The sequence below is a fragment of the Symphodus melops genome (genome assembly GCF_947650265.1).
Source record: "Symphodus melops genome assembly, chromosome: 5".
Classification (NCBI taxonomy): domain Eukaryota; kingdom Metazoa; phylum Chordata; class Actinopteri; order Labriformes; family Labridae; genus Symphodus; species Symphodus melops.
The window spans coordinates 6,188,796-6,206,573 of record NC_136695.1 but is presented as its reverse complement, the minus strand read 5'-3'; the positions used below and the strand labels follow the sequence as shown (position 1 = coordinate 6,206,573).

The 17,778-nt window shown below is 43.5% G+C and overlaps 7 protein-coding genes across 7 annotated transcripts; 2 read left to right on the top strand and 5 right to left on the bottom strand.

Moving 5' to 3' along the window:
• Positions 1 to 2,365: 2,365 nt before the first annotated feature.
• On the bottom strand, positions 2,366 to 2,833 carry LOC306824402 (histone H2A). Its single transcript, XM_079344523.1, has one exon. It carries the CDS (start codon positions 2,805 to 2,807, stop codon positions 2,424 to 2,426), a length of 384 nt encoding a protein of 127 aa, XP_079200649.1. The 5' UTR covers positions 2,808 to 2,833; the 3' UTR covers positions 2,366 to 2,423.
• Positions 2,834 to 3,139: 306 nt separating this feature from the next.
• On the top strand, positions 3,140 to 3,616 carry LOC306824397 (histone H3.2). The gene has a single exon (XM_079344518.1). It carries the CDS (start codon positions 3,181 to 3,183, stop codon positions 3,589 to 3,591), a length of 411 nt encoding a protein of 136 aa, XP_079200644.1. The 5' UTR covers positions 3,140 to 3,180; the 3' UTR covers positions 3,592 to 3,616.
• Positions 3,617 to 6,114: 2,498 nt separating this feature from the next.
• Positions 6,115 to 7,053, bottom strand: LOC306824394 (histone H1-like; the record flags this gene model as incomplete). The annotated part of the gene is made up of 1 exon (XM_079344515.1): positions 6,115 to 7,053. The coding sequence occupies exon 1, from the start codon at positions 6,718 to 6,720 to the stop codon at positions 6,115 to 6,117; it is 606 nt and encodes a 201-aa protein (XP_079200641.1). The 5' UTR covers positions 6,721 to 7,053.
• Positions 7,054 to 9,838: 2,785 nt separating this feature from the next.
• On the bottom strand, positions 9,839 to 10,307 carry LOC306824406 (histone H2B 1/2-like). The gene has a single exon (XM_079344529.1). It carries the CDS (start codon positions 10,255 to 10,257, stop codon positions 9,889 to 9,891), a length of 369 nt encoding a protein of 122 aa, XP_079200655.1. The 5' UTR covers positions 10,258 to 10,307; the 3' UTR covers positions 9,839 to 9,888.
• A 1,107-nt stretch (positions 10,308 to 11,414) lies between these two features.
• On the bottom strand, positions 11,415 to 11,838 carry LOC306824411 (histone H4). Its single transcript, XM_079344534.1, has one exon. The coding sequence runs from the start codon at positions 11,777 to 11,779 to the stop codon at positions 11,468 to 11,470; it is 312 nt and encodes a 103-aa protein (XP_079200660.1). The 5' UTR covers positions 11,780 to 11,838; the 3' UTR covers positions 11,415 to 11,467.
• Positions 11,839 to 14,174: 2,336 nt separating this feature from the next.
• Positions 14,175 to 14,641, bottom strand: LOC306824400 (histone H2A). Its single transcript, XM_079344521.1, has one exon. It carries the CDS (start codon positions 14,618 to 14,620, stop codon positions 14,237 to 14,239), a length of 384 nt encoding a protein of 127 aa, XP_079200647.1. The 5' UTR covers positions 14,621 to 14,641; the 3' UTR covers positions 14,175 to 14,236.
• Positions 14,642 to 14,949: 308 nt separating this feature from the next.
• LOC306824395 (histone H3.2) lies at positions 14,950 to 15,432 on the top strand. Its single transcript, XM_079344516.1, has one exon. The coding sequence runs from the start codon at positions 14,994 to 14,996 to the stop codon at positions 15,402 to 15,404; it is 411 nt and encodes a 136-aa protein (XP_079200642.1). The 5' UTR covers positions 14,950 to 14,993; the 3' UTR covers positions 15,405 to 15,432.
• The last annotated feature ends 2,346 nt before the right edge of the window (positions 15,433 to 17,778 follow it).

Sequence of the window (17,778 nt, the reverse complement as noted above, 5' to 3'; positions counted from 1 at the left end):
AGAACACAGAGCTCTGCTTTTCTTCTTGGGTCACGTCTTTTAAAAACACAATCCTTTGAAGCATTAGCGCCCCCCTCTGAACAGCACTGTGAATCTGGGACATCCTGTTGGACTGACTGAGCTCCACGATGAGCAGGAGTTGCAGCAAACCTTCAACATATTGGGGTGAAATCATGAACACCGATATGAATTAAGCTCATTACTGTTTTATACCATTTCTAAGCAAATGACACAACACGCTCCAGTTCAGCACCTCGGACAGCGAAGGTCAAGAAAAACATCACGGAGAGGAGGACAGGAAGCTTTAACAGCTTAATTGTTGTACTTGTACTCCCTTTTTTTGCAGGTTTTTACTTTATCTGTAGTCAAATTTCATCTCTCATTTTGTTCATTTAGTCACATTTAAACATTGACTCATGTTGGACTGACCGAGCTCCACACTGACCGCAGGAGTTGCAGAAAATATCCAACATATTAGAGTATAATCATTATACAGCGATATAAAGGGAGATTATCACTGCTTTAATTCTATTTTTTTATCAAGAAAATGACACAACATGTTCAGGTTTCCAGTTCAGAACCTGGGACAGCGAAGGTCAAGAAACATATCAAGGAGAGGAGGACAGGAAGCTTTAACAGACTCTTTAAAACATATGATGACTGCATGTAAATACAACTGGCCGGAGTGATGGACTTTTTTTTCTCCAGAGATTATTATTCTACTTTTAATCATTCTATTTTCAAATGATCCTCTTCTCGTTCAATCAATAAATCAATCAATCAATCTTTTTTGTATAGCGGCAATTCATAACAGGTGTTATCTCGAGACACTTTACAAAAAGCAGGTAAAGGACCTTACTGTTTGTCTGTTAACATTAACAAAAGAGCACGAAACAAGACCATGCTCATTGTTATGTTTACAAACAGCAGGTAAAAGACCTTACTTATGGCTGTATTACAAGAGCCCAGCTTAATCCGTCATAGCGTGGCAAGAAGAAATTTCCTTTTAACAGGCAGTAATCTTCAACAGACCCGGGCTCACGACGGAACAGCCATCTGCTAAACTGTGCCGGGCTTGAAATGGGATGGGGGAGATGGGACAAGATGCAGACAGAAGAGTAGGATAGATGCAGAAAGAAGAGTAGGATAGGTACTATAGTAGGATAGTTGATGCTTTAAGGTCACAACTACAACCATTATTCTAAAATAGACAATTCTTCTGACTTTACTCAGAAATAATAGAGGTTGTTGAGTTCAGTTCAGATATGGACTGTTAAGATGTTTCACCACTGAATTATCTCCCATGTTTTCAAGTGGAATATCGAAAAGAGGCAGAGACGTGTGGTGATAATAATGGGATGTGGGTGTATTCAGCAGAACTTGTGGCTATACATAGATAGTCATCAAGGAAAGTTTTAGAGAATGAGTGTACTTCCTTAAACAGCCTTAAACAGCATCATTCGTATTAGGAGATTTCATAAATCATCAGTAAAGTAGTAACCAACACTTGTGAGTGTGTGCGCGCGGTTCGTTCCATTTGTCAAAGCACACGTCTTCCTTACACAATCCTTGAAGTTACTTGAGTTATGTTTGTTTATTTGTTATCTGTGTACCGACCTGGGCTGTGTAAAACTCTGCCCTTTCTGGAGTCTTGCTGTTGAGTCTGCATTCGTGAGTCCCCGCTGTATCTGGCCTTGATGCTTCCATTGAGGCCAAGGAAGTGTACTGTGCTTGAAGTTTGCCTTCATTAAAGCTCACCAGTTACGTGATAAGCAACATTTGTGAATGAGCGATTAATTGACACGTCACACAGTTGCAGATGAGGGCGGATGTGTCTCCGTTGTGCAGCAGATGAACCTGTACTTTTCGTTGCGTGCGTGAAGCTGAACAGCTTCGCATAGAGCTACTGATATCAGAACACCAACTAAAATGAATTATCTAGCAACGTCTGTGATTTTGTTATGCTGAGCCCACCTATCATCGTGTATCTTATCACAAACTATAACTATGCCCATTTGATTTTCATCAGAGTCAAGATTCATTTCAAGATTTTTATTTGTCACGTGCTCATACAGATGTGCAGTGAAATGGAAGGACTTTTCCGCAGGCCACGCAATAACAATAAACACAGTTTCACAATAATAGAATATAGCTAAAGAAATAAAAGTTGTTTCACAAAAATATTAAGTATAGCATAGAATACTGTAAACAGTTTAAAGTGTCAGTGTGTAAAAGTGACCGGGGTCCAGTAAAAATAAGTGATGTTCAAGATTTACAAAAAGATCGTTGAATATACAAAAAATAAATACATATTAAAATCATCAGAATAATCAGATGAATTCATTCAGGTAAATTGCTCTCTTGATGGAGTGTGGGTGGCTCTTAAAAGAGCCGTTGTGTTGGTGAGTGTACGCCGTGCGTCTCTACTTCTTGGCGGCCTTCTCGGTCTTCTTGGGCAGCAGGACAGCCTGGATGTTGGGCAGCACGCCACCCTGAGCGATGGTCACTCCTCCGAGCAGCTTGTTGAGCTCCTCGTCGTTGCGGACAGCCAGCTGCAAGTGACGGGGGATGATACGGGTCTTCTTGTTGTCACGGGCAGCGTTACCGGCCAGCTCCAGGATCTCAGCGGTCAGGTACTCCAGCACAGCCGCCAGGTAGACGGGGGCACCGGCTCCAACACGCTGGGCGTAGTTTCCTTTGCGCAGCAGCCTGTGAACACGACCGACTGGGAACTGGAGCCCAGCACGGGAAGAGCGGGTCTTTGCCTTTGCTCTGGCCTTTCCGCCTGTCTTGCCTCTTCCAGACATGGTTGTTGTTTATCTCTTGAGTCGGGACTGAGAGAAATGTAGCCAAGGCGGACATGCTCTCCATTATATGTCCGCGGAGCGCGGGCGTTTTCCTGCCCCTCCAACCAGAAGAGAGGCTTCCAGCAGAGCAGCAGGGGGTGGCTCGCTCCGACTTTGGCTCCACAGTTTGAACAACTTTTCCTCCAATGAGCAGCGGAGATCGAAGCGGGGGCTCGCTCCCCCCGTCGGGGCTGAGCTCCAGAAGCAACCCGTCACCAATCAGGGGCCGGAGGTCTGAGGCAACGTCACTGCGGCACACCCGCTCCTCCGCTTTAAGAGCAGCTCGGCCCGTGTCGAAGTACATTTTTTCTCCCGTTTAGAGAGACAAGAGACGATGGCAAGAACCAAGCAGACCGCTCGTAAGTCCACCGGAGGCAAAGCCCCCAGGAAGCAGCTGGCCACCAAGGCTGCCCGTAAGAGCGCACCGGCCACCGGTGGCGTGAAGAAGCCCCATCGTTACAGGCCCGGTACCGTGGCTCTGAGAGAGATCCGTCGGTACCAGAAATCCACCGAGCTGCTGATCCGCAAGCTGCCCTTCCAGCGTCTGGTCCGTGAGATCGCTCAGGACTTCAAGACCGACCTGCGCTTCCAGAGCTCCGCTGTCATGGCTCTGCAGGAGGCCAGCGAGGCTTACCTGGTCGGCCTCTTTGAGGACACCAATCTGTGCGCCATCCACGCCAAGAGGGTCACCATCATGCCCAAAGACATCCAGCTGGCAAGAAGGATCCGCGGAGAGAGAGCTTAATCTGTCTACTGCTCCAAAACCACAACAACGGCTCTTTTAAGAGCCACCACATTTATTCAGAGCTCTTCCTCTACTGTCCACTGTCTACTGCAAGATGACATATTATAACTAGTCTATAACTAGACTTGCTGCAACCACACAATATAAACCAATTCCCAATATATCACGCGCACAGATTACACATATTGCCATAACTACTGCCGCTGTAGCACTTGTAATTATACGCGTATACAACGTTTTCAAAGTGGCACGCAGAGAGTCTTGAAGCTGCGCAGATGCACCGTGGTGTTTGTCTGTGCTACTCAGCCGTGTTCGACTAATTGACGAGAACATGCAATAAAGCAATAAGCTGTCAGCGCGTCCTGCCTGGCTTTGACTTTCGCTGTCCTTGGTACTGAACCGGAGTATGTTGTGCATGTTGTTGCGTGTAAACACTAATAATTTTCCTTCATATCGATGTATAACCATTTCATTCCAATATATTGAATGTTTTCTGAAAATCCTGATCCATTTCTAACAGGCGCAGTGAAGTTTTCTCCTAAGAAAAGCTGAGATACGTGGACAAGTGGTGGCCGAGACACTTGAAGCTATTGGCCTCTCCACCGAGGGACAAATGATTTGTGGAACTTTAAATAGGAGAGATTCACCCGCTTCAGTTTAAATCACCCGCAGGGCAATATTCATTGTGGCCAGTAGGTGTCAGTAGCAGCATTGATATGTAAACAACGGCACTTTCTTGCGTGTGCATGGAGGAGGAAAGCACAGTTGTTTAGTGATTTATTGTCCCGTGGATTTCATTTTTCTCATGGACTGTTTGAGACATTGTAAAAAGCCTTTGCTCTCCATGATTTTTAAGTCCCTAGAATAAATTCGGACATTATAGGATACTTTGGGTATTATATTTTCTAAGTATAAAAACAAACTAATCACTCTGAAATTCAACACAAACTGTTGGAACCATGGGACCTGCAAAAGTAACATCATGCTGTACTACAGACCGAGACCAACAACACAAACTTATCAGGAGACGAGGGAATAAATCAACTGAGAATTCGGAACATTTTGTAGGGGAAAAAAAGTATAGTGCATAAATCATCCAGTATGCAGGAATGAATTACATGTAGCTTAAATTAAAAAAAAAATCGGAGACACATTAAGCTGGCTACAGACCTGAGCAAGGTACATTTAACAGTGCAGGGCCCTGATGAAGAAAGAACAACAAGGCAAATGGCACAGCGTGTTCCAGCAGGTGTCATTTGTTTATACATCTTACTTCAGGGGTCAAACCTGCGTCCAGTATAACCAGGGCTGTTGTTTCTGTTCATATGGTGTCTTCTCTACAATCTTAGCAAGCCACCATAAACAGGTTTTGCTTTGTTTTTTTAACTACTTTAAAAAAAAAAAAACAATCAGAAATAATGTATATTATTTTACTATAAATCCCATAATCCCACATGACAAAATACGAATATTACTGAACGGTTTCTTAATTTCAATTTTACTGAAATAATGACTTTTCATTGAGAAATAATGATAGCTGCAGAATGCCAGAGTATTAAGAGTATTTTCTACCTCAGATATATATATATATTTTTTTAACTTTCTAAGGTTGAATCTGCCAGAAACAACATTTCTAGTCTTCAGACGTATCAAGGTGCTTTGACATCATTAGTCCTCCATTCACACACTGGTGTTGAAGCAGTCGGAGTAATTTGGGGTTCAGGGTGTTGCCAAAGACAAACACGAGGAACTTTTTTTATTTGGTTCTGGAAGTTGCTTGCCAAAACTACTACATGATTTGTGGAACTTTAAATAGGAGATATTCACCCGCTTCAGTTTAAATCACCCGCAGGGCAATATTCATTGTGGCCAGTAGGTGTCAGTAGCAGCATTGAGATGTAAACAACGGCACTTTCTTGCGTGTGTATGGAGGAGGAAAGCACAGTTGTTTAGTGATTTATTGTCCCGTGGATTTCATTTTTCTCATGGACTGTTTGAGACATTGTAAAAAGCCTTTGCTCTCCATGATTTTTAAGTCCCTAGAATAAATTCGGACATTATAGGATACTTTGGGTATTATATTTTCTAAGTATAAAAACAAACTAATCACTCTGAAATTCAACACAAACTGTTGGAACCATGGGACCTGCAAAAGTAACATCATGCTGTACTACAGACCGAGACCAACAACACAATCTTATCACGAGGGAATAAATCAACTGAGAATTTGGAGCATTTTGTTAAAAAAAGAAAAAAGAAGAACGTATAGTGCATAACACATCCAGTATGCAGGAATAAATTACATGTAGCTTAAGATAAAAATGTGTTAGGATACTAAGGCGCCCGCACACGCATTAGGCTGGCTACAGACCTGAGAAAGGTACATTTAACAGTGCAGTGCAATATGTGTGTATTACAAGATTATAAAAGAACCGAGAACAGCTGATTGCTTAGGACAGACTCTTTAGAAGTTGTGGTGGCTCTTAAAAGAGCCTTTGATGCTTTGAATAGTGGTCTCAAGATTTACTTCTTGGCCTTCTTGGCTGTAGTCTTCTTTGCGGGTGCTTTCTTAGCTGGAGCTTTCTTCACGGGAGTCTTCTTCGCCACCTTCTTCGGTGCAGCCTTCTTGGGGCTCTTGGCTGCAGGCTTTTTGGCTGCCTTCTTCACCGGAGTTTTCTTGGCTGCGGCTGCCTTCTTCGGGGACTTCTTGACTGCTACTTTCTTGACTGCAGCCTTCTTCTTGGGTGTCGCTTTCTTTGCGGCGGGCTTCTTTGCCTTGGCTGGAGCTTTCTTTGCGACCTTCTTGGCTGCGGGTTTGGCGGCTTTGGGCTCTTTCTTTGCGAGCTTGAAAGATCCTGCGGCCCCCGTGCCTTTAGTCTGGGACAAAGTGCCCTTTGTCACCAGCTTAATCACGGCGGTGTTGATGCGTTTGTTAGCCTTGCTCACATCCACACCTTTAGCCGCCAGTGCCTTCTTCACCGCCGCCAAAGACACACCTTTGCGCTCTTTGGACTCGGCCACAGCGCTGAGGATGAGCTTCGGGAGGGTGGGTCCCTCCTTCTTGGGCTTGGGAGCCGATTTCTTCTTGGGGGCTTTCGCCGGGGCTACTGCTGGAGCTTCTTCTGCCATGATGATCTCTCACTGGACGTGCGGAGGGAACGAGCGGAGGAGGGACATAAATGGAACATGAGAACCGTGAAGAGTCAACCCCTGCAGAAAGCCCTACTCCCGCCTGAAATGTGGCGACACTTTGTGTTTTATCTTCAACATTGTGGGGATATATCTCAGACAGACAATCTGTTGAAACGAAGAAATGTGTGGCAGCAGTTAGAAAACCCTCCTCTCTTCAGACCCAGCTCGTGTTTGGGGGCCAGGGCTCCGTTATTTCGCGACAGCAGGCTTCAAACCTCGACGGTACCCGGTGTGTTTGTGTAACACGCGGGGATTTTCCGTCACATTTCGGCTTCTAAAGTGGCTTCATGAGACCTGTGAACGTTTAAAATGTTGCTAGTGTGCGCAGAGGCTTCCGTTAATCGAACAAAACGAGCATTGACGTTATACTTTGATTAGTTTCGTTTTAATCGGACACTTTTCTGGGGAGGTAAACACACGCAGACTCAGGCGGTCAGAAAGACTCACAGATGATGCTGTTGTTGTCGGTTTCAGCTCCAGGTCCGACTAAATGGTAGATTTTATGAGAAGGGGACAAAGTTAAAGTTTGGAAACTGTACGTCTTAACAATCTGACATGAGAGTTAATGCGGGCTGAATGAATCACAGCAGTTTCCATTTGTGTGGAGAGCAGGTTACTGTCTCTGAAGCACAGCGTAGTCTTACCCAGAAGCTGAGAAACTAATCAAATCAACAAAGGCTGTATGAAATGAGCGTTTGTCTTGACAGTAAATATCCTCATCATTAGTTATTGATTGGTTTGTTTTATGTTACGTATTTTAATGTGTTTATTCCACTTTAAGTTTTCAGTTTGTGTGGAGAGCAGTTTTGTCTCTGAAATAGTCAAGTCACAGTTGTTCTTAAGGTGAGTTGGTGATTGATTGGTTTTCTGTTTAGTATTTCAGCGTGTAGAAAACGTGTTTGTTACACATTGTTAAACAGTTTCTCAACTGGTCGCAGGCCGTTTTCATTGTGCCTTAAAAAAGTGTCACCAAGTCGATGAAGTGCTTTTTAAACATCCCTTTGTTCTGTCACATTTTTGTACCTTTTAACAGCACAATCTTTTCTGATTCGATGAAAACAAAAAAGTATGGTTGTGATTTTTCATGAAGAAGTTAGCCTTGATGCTAAACCAGGTGGCAACCACTGTACACAAGATATTAAAGCAGATTAGAGCGACAGACATTCTCCTGATCAGGGATTGGACACATTTATTTATTTACATTTATTTACAGTTCATATCAGTGCAGCGGAGATCATTTGGATTATAGTGGGCTGTAACAGCCGACGAGTTGTGAATAAATTGGCTGCTTATATCACTTTACTGTGAAATGTGTAATGTGAACAGTTGAAATGAATCCATAGAAAATACATTGAAGCTTTGTGTATGAACACAGTATGTGTATAGGAGTACGTCTCTCTGAACCTCTATAGCCATTGCACACAGGAAGGATGACAACTGTGGTTGTGTTTATTTGGTTTAATTGAGAACGAAAAATCCCATTGATGATATCACGTGCATGCCGTTTCAAGATCTCAAGTGAGAGAAATTCCTTTCATTGTGTTACAAACTAAAAATCAAGCTATAGGCCTCTTTAAGAGGTCCAAGCCCTGTAGTTATTGTCCCACATGTAATTGTGGCACACCCAAGATATGTGAGCACTTTTGTGTTTATTTTGGATTGAGCTGGTTAAAAGGTATTTTCTAACGACTTGAAAGCCCATATTACGAGCAGATGGGCATTTAATAGTTTTTGTTTCATTACATACACGGTGCAATGTTATTGTTTTTGTTTGTTTTGTACAAAATGTAGAAAATATTTGGCAAGTACAAGTAAGTTATTTAAGTTAAATTCTAATTTTCTGTCCTCCATTATAAAACCAAGTTTCACACTGTTGGATGTCAGGGGAGGCACATCCATGTTATTACGGGCTGTCCAACTTGTGAAATTCTTCCAAAATAAATCACATACCTTGCAGGAAAACTTCAAGTGCTCAAGTGTTTCTGTTTTACATTCATTACTGTCCAAATGAAATATCCGTCTTAGAAATTCAGCACATGGATAAATGTCATTGAATGTTTTAAAGTTCACCTCTTTGGCTTTAGGGGAGATCGGAAATCTGAGACAATATTTTTATTTTCTAATATTTTTGGCCGCGGAGGTGGAATATTCCTTTAAAATATTCTTTCTTTTGAGAGGAAAGGGAAAAAATTCATGCAATATTATTGTAAAGCAGAGCAGCACCTCAGATGGAACTGACAACGACGGAACAGTTGTGCCGGGTTGTCTCAGGTGAGCACTTCCGCCCACACCTCAGCTGCAACCTGGAAGGCCAATTGAATGCGTCTGCACTTGTCCTGTATTTTGCAGGTAAGTACTTTGTAAAATCTACTTACCTTTGAGATACTCAATATTGTTTACGCAACTTTTTGTCCTCTGTTTTATTTGGAAGATTTGTGTGGATGTGTAAAAGCTTTAAAATCGCGGTGTTTGGTTCGCGCTTTTTCAATTTAATTCAAAAAACGTAATTTGTCGCGGGGGGATTTAATCTCCCTCGCGGTAAGTGTGGGTTTTGTCTCCCTGGGTGTTGAGTCGCAGGCTTGCTGCGAGGTTTGTGATACAATGAAATTCAGTCTCCTATACATGTAATAAGCTAATGTAAAGGGTTAAATGTTCCAATACATGAGGAATGCGTAAGTCAGATGTTCACTGACAAAAGTAGGTTTTGATGTGTTGTCTAACATTAATGTGTGTCTTGTGTAAACATTAGATATGTCTGCCGTTTGTATAGAGTATTAGTATCCAGAAAGTTGGTCTCGCTTGCAGTAAGCTTACACAGTGAGCACTAAGTTGCAGTGTGATATATTGAAGCCTTGTGAATAGGTGAATGAGTGGGTTTATGTTGTCCAGATGAAGAAAGCGTGAAAGTAAAGTTGCCTTGAATTGGGGCGTGTTGAAAGAATGGATAGGTTTGTGAAAAGGGGTAGAAGATGTATTGCAGTGTGCAAATGAAAGAAAGGAATATGCACATGCATGTTGTAATATATGAATTGGAGTTGAGCTCTTGAAGGAAGGGTTGGGTGGTCCTGAAAAGGACCGTTATGTTGTTGCTGGTTATCAGCGGGTTTACTTGGAGCTGGTGTACTTGGTCACAGCCTTGGTGCCCTCGGACACGGCGTGCTTGGCCAGCTCACCGGGCAGCAGCAGACGGACGGCGGTCTGGATCTCCCTGGAGGTGATGGTGGAGCGCTTGTTGTAGTGAGCCAGGCGGGATGCCTCCCCAGCGATGCGCTCAAAGATGTCGCTCACGAAGGAGTTCATGATGCCCATAGCCTTGGAGGAGATACCGGTGTCGGGGTGGACCTGCTTCAGGACCTTGTAGACGTAGATGGCGTAGCTCTCTTTCCTGGTCCTCCTCCTCTTCTTGCCGGTCTTGGTGGCCTTAGACACGGCTTTCTTGGAGCCCTTCTTGGGCGCTTTCACGGTTTCAGGCATGATTTCTGAGTGGTGGTCTCAGGATCAGATGGCTACGCCTGGTCGGGAGTCTCTCTTTATTTGCTGCTGATGCAAATGAGGGCGTGCTGTTGCTCACAGGGGATTGGCTGGAGCTTGGGCTCTCGGGGCCGTGCTTTGTGTGGAGTGAGCGGGCTTGGTCCGAAATCCGTTTCCCTGAACTATCTCAGTCGTTATTCCAGATGTTGCCATCCAAATATAGTAGGCCATGCCGACTCACAAATGAAGCCAACAAATGCCCGAGGTTACCTTGAGCCGTTAACTGTACAGCCCATCAAGACAGCAACATGTCAACATGCAAGATAGTGGAGGAAAGAGACAGCAGTGAAACCCCTCAGAGGGAAAAAGACCAGAGTTTTGACCGACACATACTCAATATTAAAATGGTGTAAACAGAAGACTGCCAATTCCCAAATGATCTTCTCATTTCGAGCCTCGAGAAAGTTGAGACAAATATTCCACTATTACTATTGATAGCCTATATTTACTGTGTAATAACCAATGTAAGTTGACGGTGTAGGCCTAAAAAAGGACTTGAATACATATTTAAACCTACCTTGTTATTTGTATTGTTCTATCTTTTTGTTGTTGGTTCACATGCATGCCTTTAGCATTGTACCTTCTTTACTTTGAGCTGTTCCTCAAAAGTGAATGCAGCACTACTTTTACATGTTTCAGTCCTACTTGTTTGACATGTGGCCTAATACCTCATGGACGTAAGTAAAGCCTCATGTGTGTTAACATGAGGTTCATGAAGAGTGCAATGATGTTATTCATGTATCATGAACATCATGATTTTTAATAAGCCTCTTGACTGTATTTATTGTGTCGAATATGTGCGTTAACTGCGAGGAGGCTGAAGTACAGGACTCATTTGTATCATGTCGTTTTCGATAAAAAATAAGGTCTAGTATCCGGTGCTCTTTGGTTTTTACACTCGAGTCAAAGCCTTTAATTATTGAGGTTGATGTTTGTAACACTATTCCCGCCCTTCACGAGACTGTTCTTTCCTTCCGTTGTTATTGCAACATTGTAAGTGCTGTGTTCGTTAAAAAGCACAAATACAAGCAGTTTACACGGCGTATTACTGGCTTATGATAGAGATATAGACATTGAGAAATGACTCTTCAGATTGAGTGTGTGGCTCTTAAAAGAGCCTTTGGGTTTGAGTATGAGCGGGTCAGGATCAGGTTTAACCTCCGAAGCCGTACAGAGTGCGTCCCTGTCTCTTCAGGGCGTACACCACATCCATGGCGGTCACGGTCTTCCTCTTGGCATGCTCGGTGTAAGTGACGGCATCACGGATCACGTTCTCCAGGAACACCTTCAACACACCGCGGGTCTCCTCGTAGATCAGACCGGAGATACGCTTCACACCACCACGGCGAGCAAGACGGCGGATGGCGGGCTTGGTGATTCCCTGGATGTTATCACGGAGGACTTTACGGTGACGCTTGGCGCCTCCTTTGCCGAGTCCTTTACCTCCCTTTCCTCTTCCAGACATTTTAGTAGATCAGACGATGAGGGCTGAATACTTCCTGCTCCGGAATCACGGTTCTTTAAGTCTGGTCTGAGAACCTCGTAGAACACAGAGCTCTGCTTTTCTTCTTCTTGGGTCACGTCTTTTAAAAACACAATCCTTTGAAGCATTAGCGCCCCCCTCTGAACAGCACTGTGAATCTGGGACATCCTGTTGGACTGACTGAGCTCCACGATGAGCAGGAGTTGCAGCAAACCTTCAACATATTGGGGTGAAATCATGAACACCGATATGAATTAAGCTCATTACTGTTTTATACCATTTCTAAGCAAATGACACAACACGCTCCAGTTCAGCACCTCGGACAGCGAAGGTCAAGAAAAACATCACGGAGAGGAGGACAGGAAGCTTTAACAGCTTCATTGTTGTACTTGTACTCCCTTTTTTTGCAGGTTTTTACTTGATCTGTAGTCAAATTTCATCTCTCATTTTGTTCATTTAGTCACATTTAAACATTGACTCATGTTGGACTGACCGAGCTCCACACTGACCGCAGGAGTTGCAGAAAATATCCAACATATTAGAGTATAATCATTATACAGCGATATAAAGGGAGATTATCACTGCTTTAATTCTATTTTTTTTATCAAGAAAATGACACAACATGTTCAGGTTTCCAGTTCAGCACCTGGGACAGCGAAGGTCAAGAAAAATATCAAGGAGAGGAGGACAGGAAGCTTTAACAGACTCTTTAAAACATATGATGACTGCATGTAAATACAAGTGGCCGGAGTGATGGACTTTCTTTTCTCCAGAGATTATTATTCTACTTTTAATCATTCTATTTTCAAATGATCCTCTTCTCGTTCAATCAATAAATCAATCAATCAATCTTTTTTTGTATAGCGGCAATTCATAACAGGTGTTATCTCGAGACACTTTACAAAAAGCAGGTAAAGGACGTTACTGTTTGTCTGTTAACATTAACAAAAGAGCAGGTAACAAGACCATGCTCATTGTTATGTTTACAAAAAGCAGGTAAAAGACCTTACTGATGGCTATATTACAAGAGCCCACCTTAATCCGTCATAGCGTGGCATGAAAAAACTTCCTTTTAACAGGCAGTAATCTTCAGCAGACCCGGGCTCATGACGGAACAGCCATCTGCTAAACTGTGCCGGGCTTGAAATGGGATGGGGGAGATGGGACAAGATGCAGAAAGAAGAGTAGGATAGGTACTATAGTAGGATAGTTGATGCTTTAAGGTCACAACTACAACCATTATTCTAAAATAGACAATTCTTCTGACTTTACTCAGAAATAATAGAGGTTGTTGAGTTCAGTTCAGATATGGACTGTTAAGATGTTTCACCACTGAATTATCTCCCATGTTTTCAAGTGGAATATCGAAAAGAGGCAGAGACGTGTGGTGATAATAATGGGATGTGGGTGTATTCAGCAGAACTTGTGGCTATACATAGATCGTCATCAAGGAAAGTTTTAGAGAATGAGTGTACTTCCTTAAACAGCATCATTCGTATGAGGAGATTTCATCAATCATCAGTAAAGTAATAACCAACACTTGTGAGTGTGTGCGCGCGGTTCGTTCCATTTGTCAAAGCTCACGTCTTCCTTACACAATCCTTGAAGTTACTTGAGTTATGTTTGTTTATTTGTTATCCGTGTACCGACCTGGGCTGTGTAAAACTCTGCCCTTTCTGGAGTCTTGCTGTTGAGTATTTGTGAGTCCCCGCTGTATCTGGCCTTGATGCTTCCATTGAGGCCAAGGAAGTGTACTGTGCTTGAAGTTTGCCTTCATTAAAGCTCACCAGTTACGTGATAAGCAACATTTGTGAATGAGCGATTAATTGACACGTCACACAGTTGCAGATGAGGGCGGATGTGTCTCCGTTGTGCAGCAGATGAACCTGTACTATTCGTTGCGTGGTGAAGCTGAACAGCTTCGCATGGAGCTACTGATATCAGAACACCAACTAAAATGAATTATCTAGCAACGTCTGTGATTTTGTTATGCTGAGCCCACCTATCATCGTGTATCTTATCACAAACTATAACTATGCCCATTTGATTTTCATCAGTCAAGATTCATTTCAAGATTTTTATTTGTCACGTGCTCATACAGATGTGCAGTGAAATGGACGCAGGCCACGCAATAACAATAAACACAGTTTCACAATAATAGAATATAGCTAAAGAAATAAAAGTTGTTTCACAAAAATATTAAGTATAGCATAGAATACTGTAAACAGTTTAAAGTGTCAGTGTGTAAAAGTGACCGGGGTCCAGTAAAAATAAGTGATGTTCAAGATTTACAAAAAGATCGTTGAATATACAAAAAATAAATATATATTAAAATCATCAGAATAATCAGATTCATTCATTCAGGTAAATTGCTCTCTTGATGGAGTGTGGGTGGCTCTTAAAAGAGCCGTTGTGTTGGTGAGTGTACGCCGTGCGTCTCTACTTCTTGGCGGCCTTCTCGGTCTTCTTGGGCAGCAGGACAGCCTGGATGTTGGGCAGCACGCCACCCTGAGCGATGGTCACTCCTCCGAGCAGCTTGTTGAGCTCCTCGTCGTTGCGGACAGCCAGCTGCAAGTGACGGGGGATGATACGGGTCTTCTTGTTGTCACGGGCAGCGTTACCGGCCAGCTCCAGGATCTCAGCGGTCAGGTACTCCAGCACAGCCGCCAGGTAGACGGGGGCACCGGCTCCAACACGCTGGGCGTAGTTTCCTTTGCGCAGCAGCCTGTGAACACGACCGACTGGGAACTGGAGCCCAGCACGGGAAGAGCGGGTCTTTGCCTTTGCTCTGGCCTTTCCGCCTGTCTTGCCTCTTCCAGACATGGTTGTTGTTTATCTCTTGAGTCGGGACTGAGAGAAATGTAGCCAAGGCGTACATGCTCTCCATTATATGTCCGCGGAGCGCGGGCGTTTTCCTGCCCCTCCAACCAGAAGAGAGGCTTCCAGCAGAGCAGCAGGGGGCGGCTCGCTCCGACTTTGGCTCCACAGTTTGAACAACTTTTCCTCCAATGAGCAGCGGAGATCGAAGCGGGGGCTCGCTCCCCCCGTCGGGGCTGAGCTCCAGAAGCAACCCGTCACCAATCAGGGGCCGGAGGTCTGAGGCAACGTCACTGCGGCACACCCGCTCCTCCGCTTTAAGAGCAGCTCGGCCCGTGTCGAAGTACATTTTTTCTCCCGTTTAGAGAGACAAGAGACGATGGCAAGAACCAAGCAGACCGCTCGTAAGTCCACCGGAGGCAAAGCCCCCAGGAAGCAGCTGGCCACCAAGGCTGCCCGTAAGAGCGCCCCGGCCACCGGTGGCGTGAAGAAGCCCCATCGTTACAGGCCCGGTACCGTGGCTCTGAGAGAGATCCGTCGGTACCAGAAATCCACCGAGCTGCTGATCCGCAAGCTGCCCTTCCAGCGTCTGGTCCGTGAGATCGCTCAGGACTTCAAGACCGACCTGCGCTTCCAGAGCTCCGCTGTCATGGCTCTGCAGGAGGCCAGCGAGGCTTACCTGGTCGGCCTCTTTGAGGACACCAATCTGTGCGCCATCCACGCCAAGAGGGTCACCATCATGCCCAAAGACATCCAGCTGGCAAGAAGGATCCGCGGAGAGAGAGCTTAATCTGTCTACTGCTCCAAAACCACAACAACGGCTCTTTTAAGAGCCACCACATTTATTCAGAGCTCTTCCTCTACTGTCCACTGTCTACTGCAAGATGACATATTATAACTAGTCCCGTGTCCAGCAATAAGGACACGACTTGCTGCAACCACACAATATAAACCAATTCCCAATATATCACGCGCACAGATTACACATATTGCCATAACTACTGCCGCTGTAGCACTTGTAATTATACGCGTATACAACGTTTTCAAAGTGGCACGCAGAGAGTCTTGAAGCTGCGCAGATGCACCGTGGTGTTTGTCTGTGCTACTCAGCCGTGTTCGACTAATTGACGAGAACATGCAATAAAGCAATAAGCTGTCAGCGCGTCCTGCCTGGCTTTGACTTTCGCTGTCCTTGGTACTGAACCGGAGCATGTTGTGCATGTTGTTGCGTGTAAACACTAATAATTTTCCTTCATATCGATGTATAACCATTTCATTCCAATATATTGAATGTTTTCTGAAAATCCTGATCCATTTCTAACAGGCGCAGTGAAGTTTTCTCCTAAGAAAAGCTGAGATACGTGGACAAGTGGTGGCCGAGACACTTGAAGCTATTGGCCTCTCCACCGAGGGACAAATGATTTGTGGAACTTTAAATAGGAGAGATTCACCCGCTTCAGTTTAAATCAACCGCAGGGCAATATTCATTGTGGCCAGTAGGTGTCAGTAGCAGCATTGAGATGTAAACAACGGCACTTTCTTGCGTGTGCATGGAGGAGGAAAGCACAGTTGTTTAGTGATTTATTGTCCCGTGGATTTCATTTTTCTCATGGACTGTTTGAGACATTGTAAAAAGCCTTTGCTCTCCATGATTTTTAAGTCCCTAGAATAAATTCGGACATTATAGGATACTTTGGGTATTATATTTTCTAAGTATAAAAACAAACTAATCACTCTGAAATTCAACACAAACTGTTGGAACCATGGGACCTGCAAAAGTAACATCATGCTGTACTACAGACCGAGACCAACAACACAAACTTATCAGGAGACGAGGGAATAAATCAACTGAGAATTCGGAACATTTTGTAGGGGAAAAAAAGTATAGTGCATAAATCATCCAGTATGCAGGAATGAATTACATGTAGCTTAAATTAAAAAAAAAATCGGAGACACATTAAGCTGGCTACAGACCTGAGCAAGGTACATTTAACAGTGCAGGGCCCTGATGAAGAAAGAACAACAAGGCAAATGGCACAGCGTGTTCCAGCAGGTGTCATTTGTTTATACATCTTACTTCAGGGGTCAAACCTGCGTCCAGTATAACCAGGGCTGTTGTTTCTGTTCATATGGTGTCTTCTCTACAATCTTAGCAAGCCACCATAAACAGGTTTTGCTTTGTTTTTTTAACTACTTTAAAAAAAAATAAACAATCAGAAATAATGTATATTATTTTACTATAAATCCCATAATCCCACATGACAAAATACGAATATTACTGAACGGTTTCTTAATTTCAATTTTACTGAAATAATGACTTTTCATTGAGAAATAACGATAGCTGCAGAATGCCAGAGTATTAAGAGTATTTTCTACCTCAGATATATATATATTTTTTTAACTTTCTAAGGTTGAATCTGCCAGAAACAACATTTCTAGTCTTCAGACGTATCAAGGTGCTTTGACATCATTAGTCCTCCATTCACACACTGGTGTTGAAGCAGTCGGAGTAATTTGGGGTTCAGGGTGTTGCCAAAGACAAACACGAGGAACTTTTTTTATTTGGTTCTGGAAGTTGCTTGCCAAAACTACTACATGATTTGTGGAACTTTAAATAGGAGATATTCACCCGCTTCAGTTTAAATCACCCGCAGGGCAATATTCATTGTGGCCAGTAGGTGTCAGTAGCAGCATTGAGATGTAAACAACGGCACTTTCTTGCGCGTGCATGGAGGAGGAAAGCACAGTTGTTTAGTGATTTATTGTCCCGTGGATTTCATTTTTCTCATGGACTGTTTGAGACATTGTTAAAAGCCTTTGCTCTCCATGATTTTTAAGTCCCTAGAATAAATTCGGACATTATAGGATACTTTGGGTATTATATTTTCTAAGTATAAAAACAAACTAATCACTCTGAAATTCAACACAAACTGTTGGAACCATGGGACCTACAAAAGTAACATCATGCTGTACTACAGACCGAGACCAACAACACAATCTTATCACGAGGGAATAAATCAACTGAGAATTTGGAGCATTTTGTTAAAAAAAGAAAAAAGAAGAACGTATAGTGCATAACACATCCAGTATGCAGGAATAAATTACATGTAGCTTAAGATAAAAATGTGTTAGGATACTAAGGCGCCCGCACACGCATTAGGCTG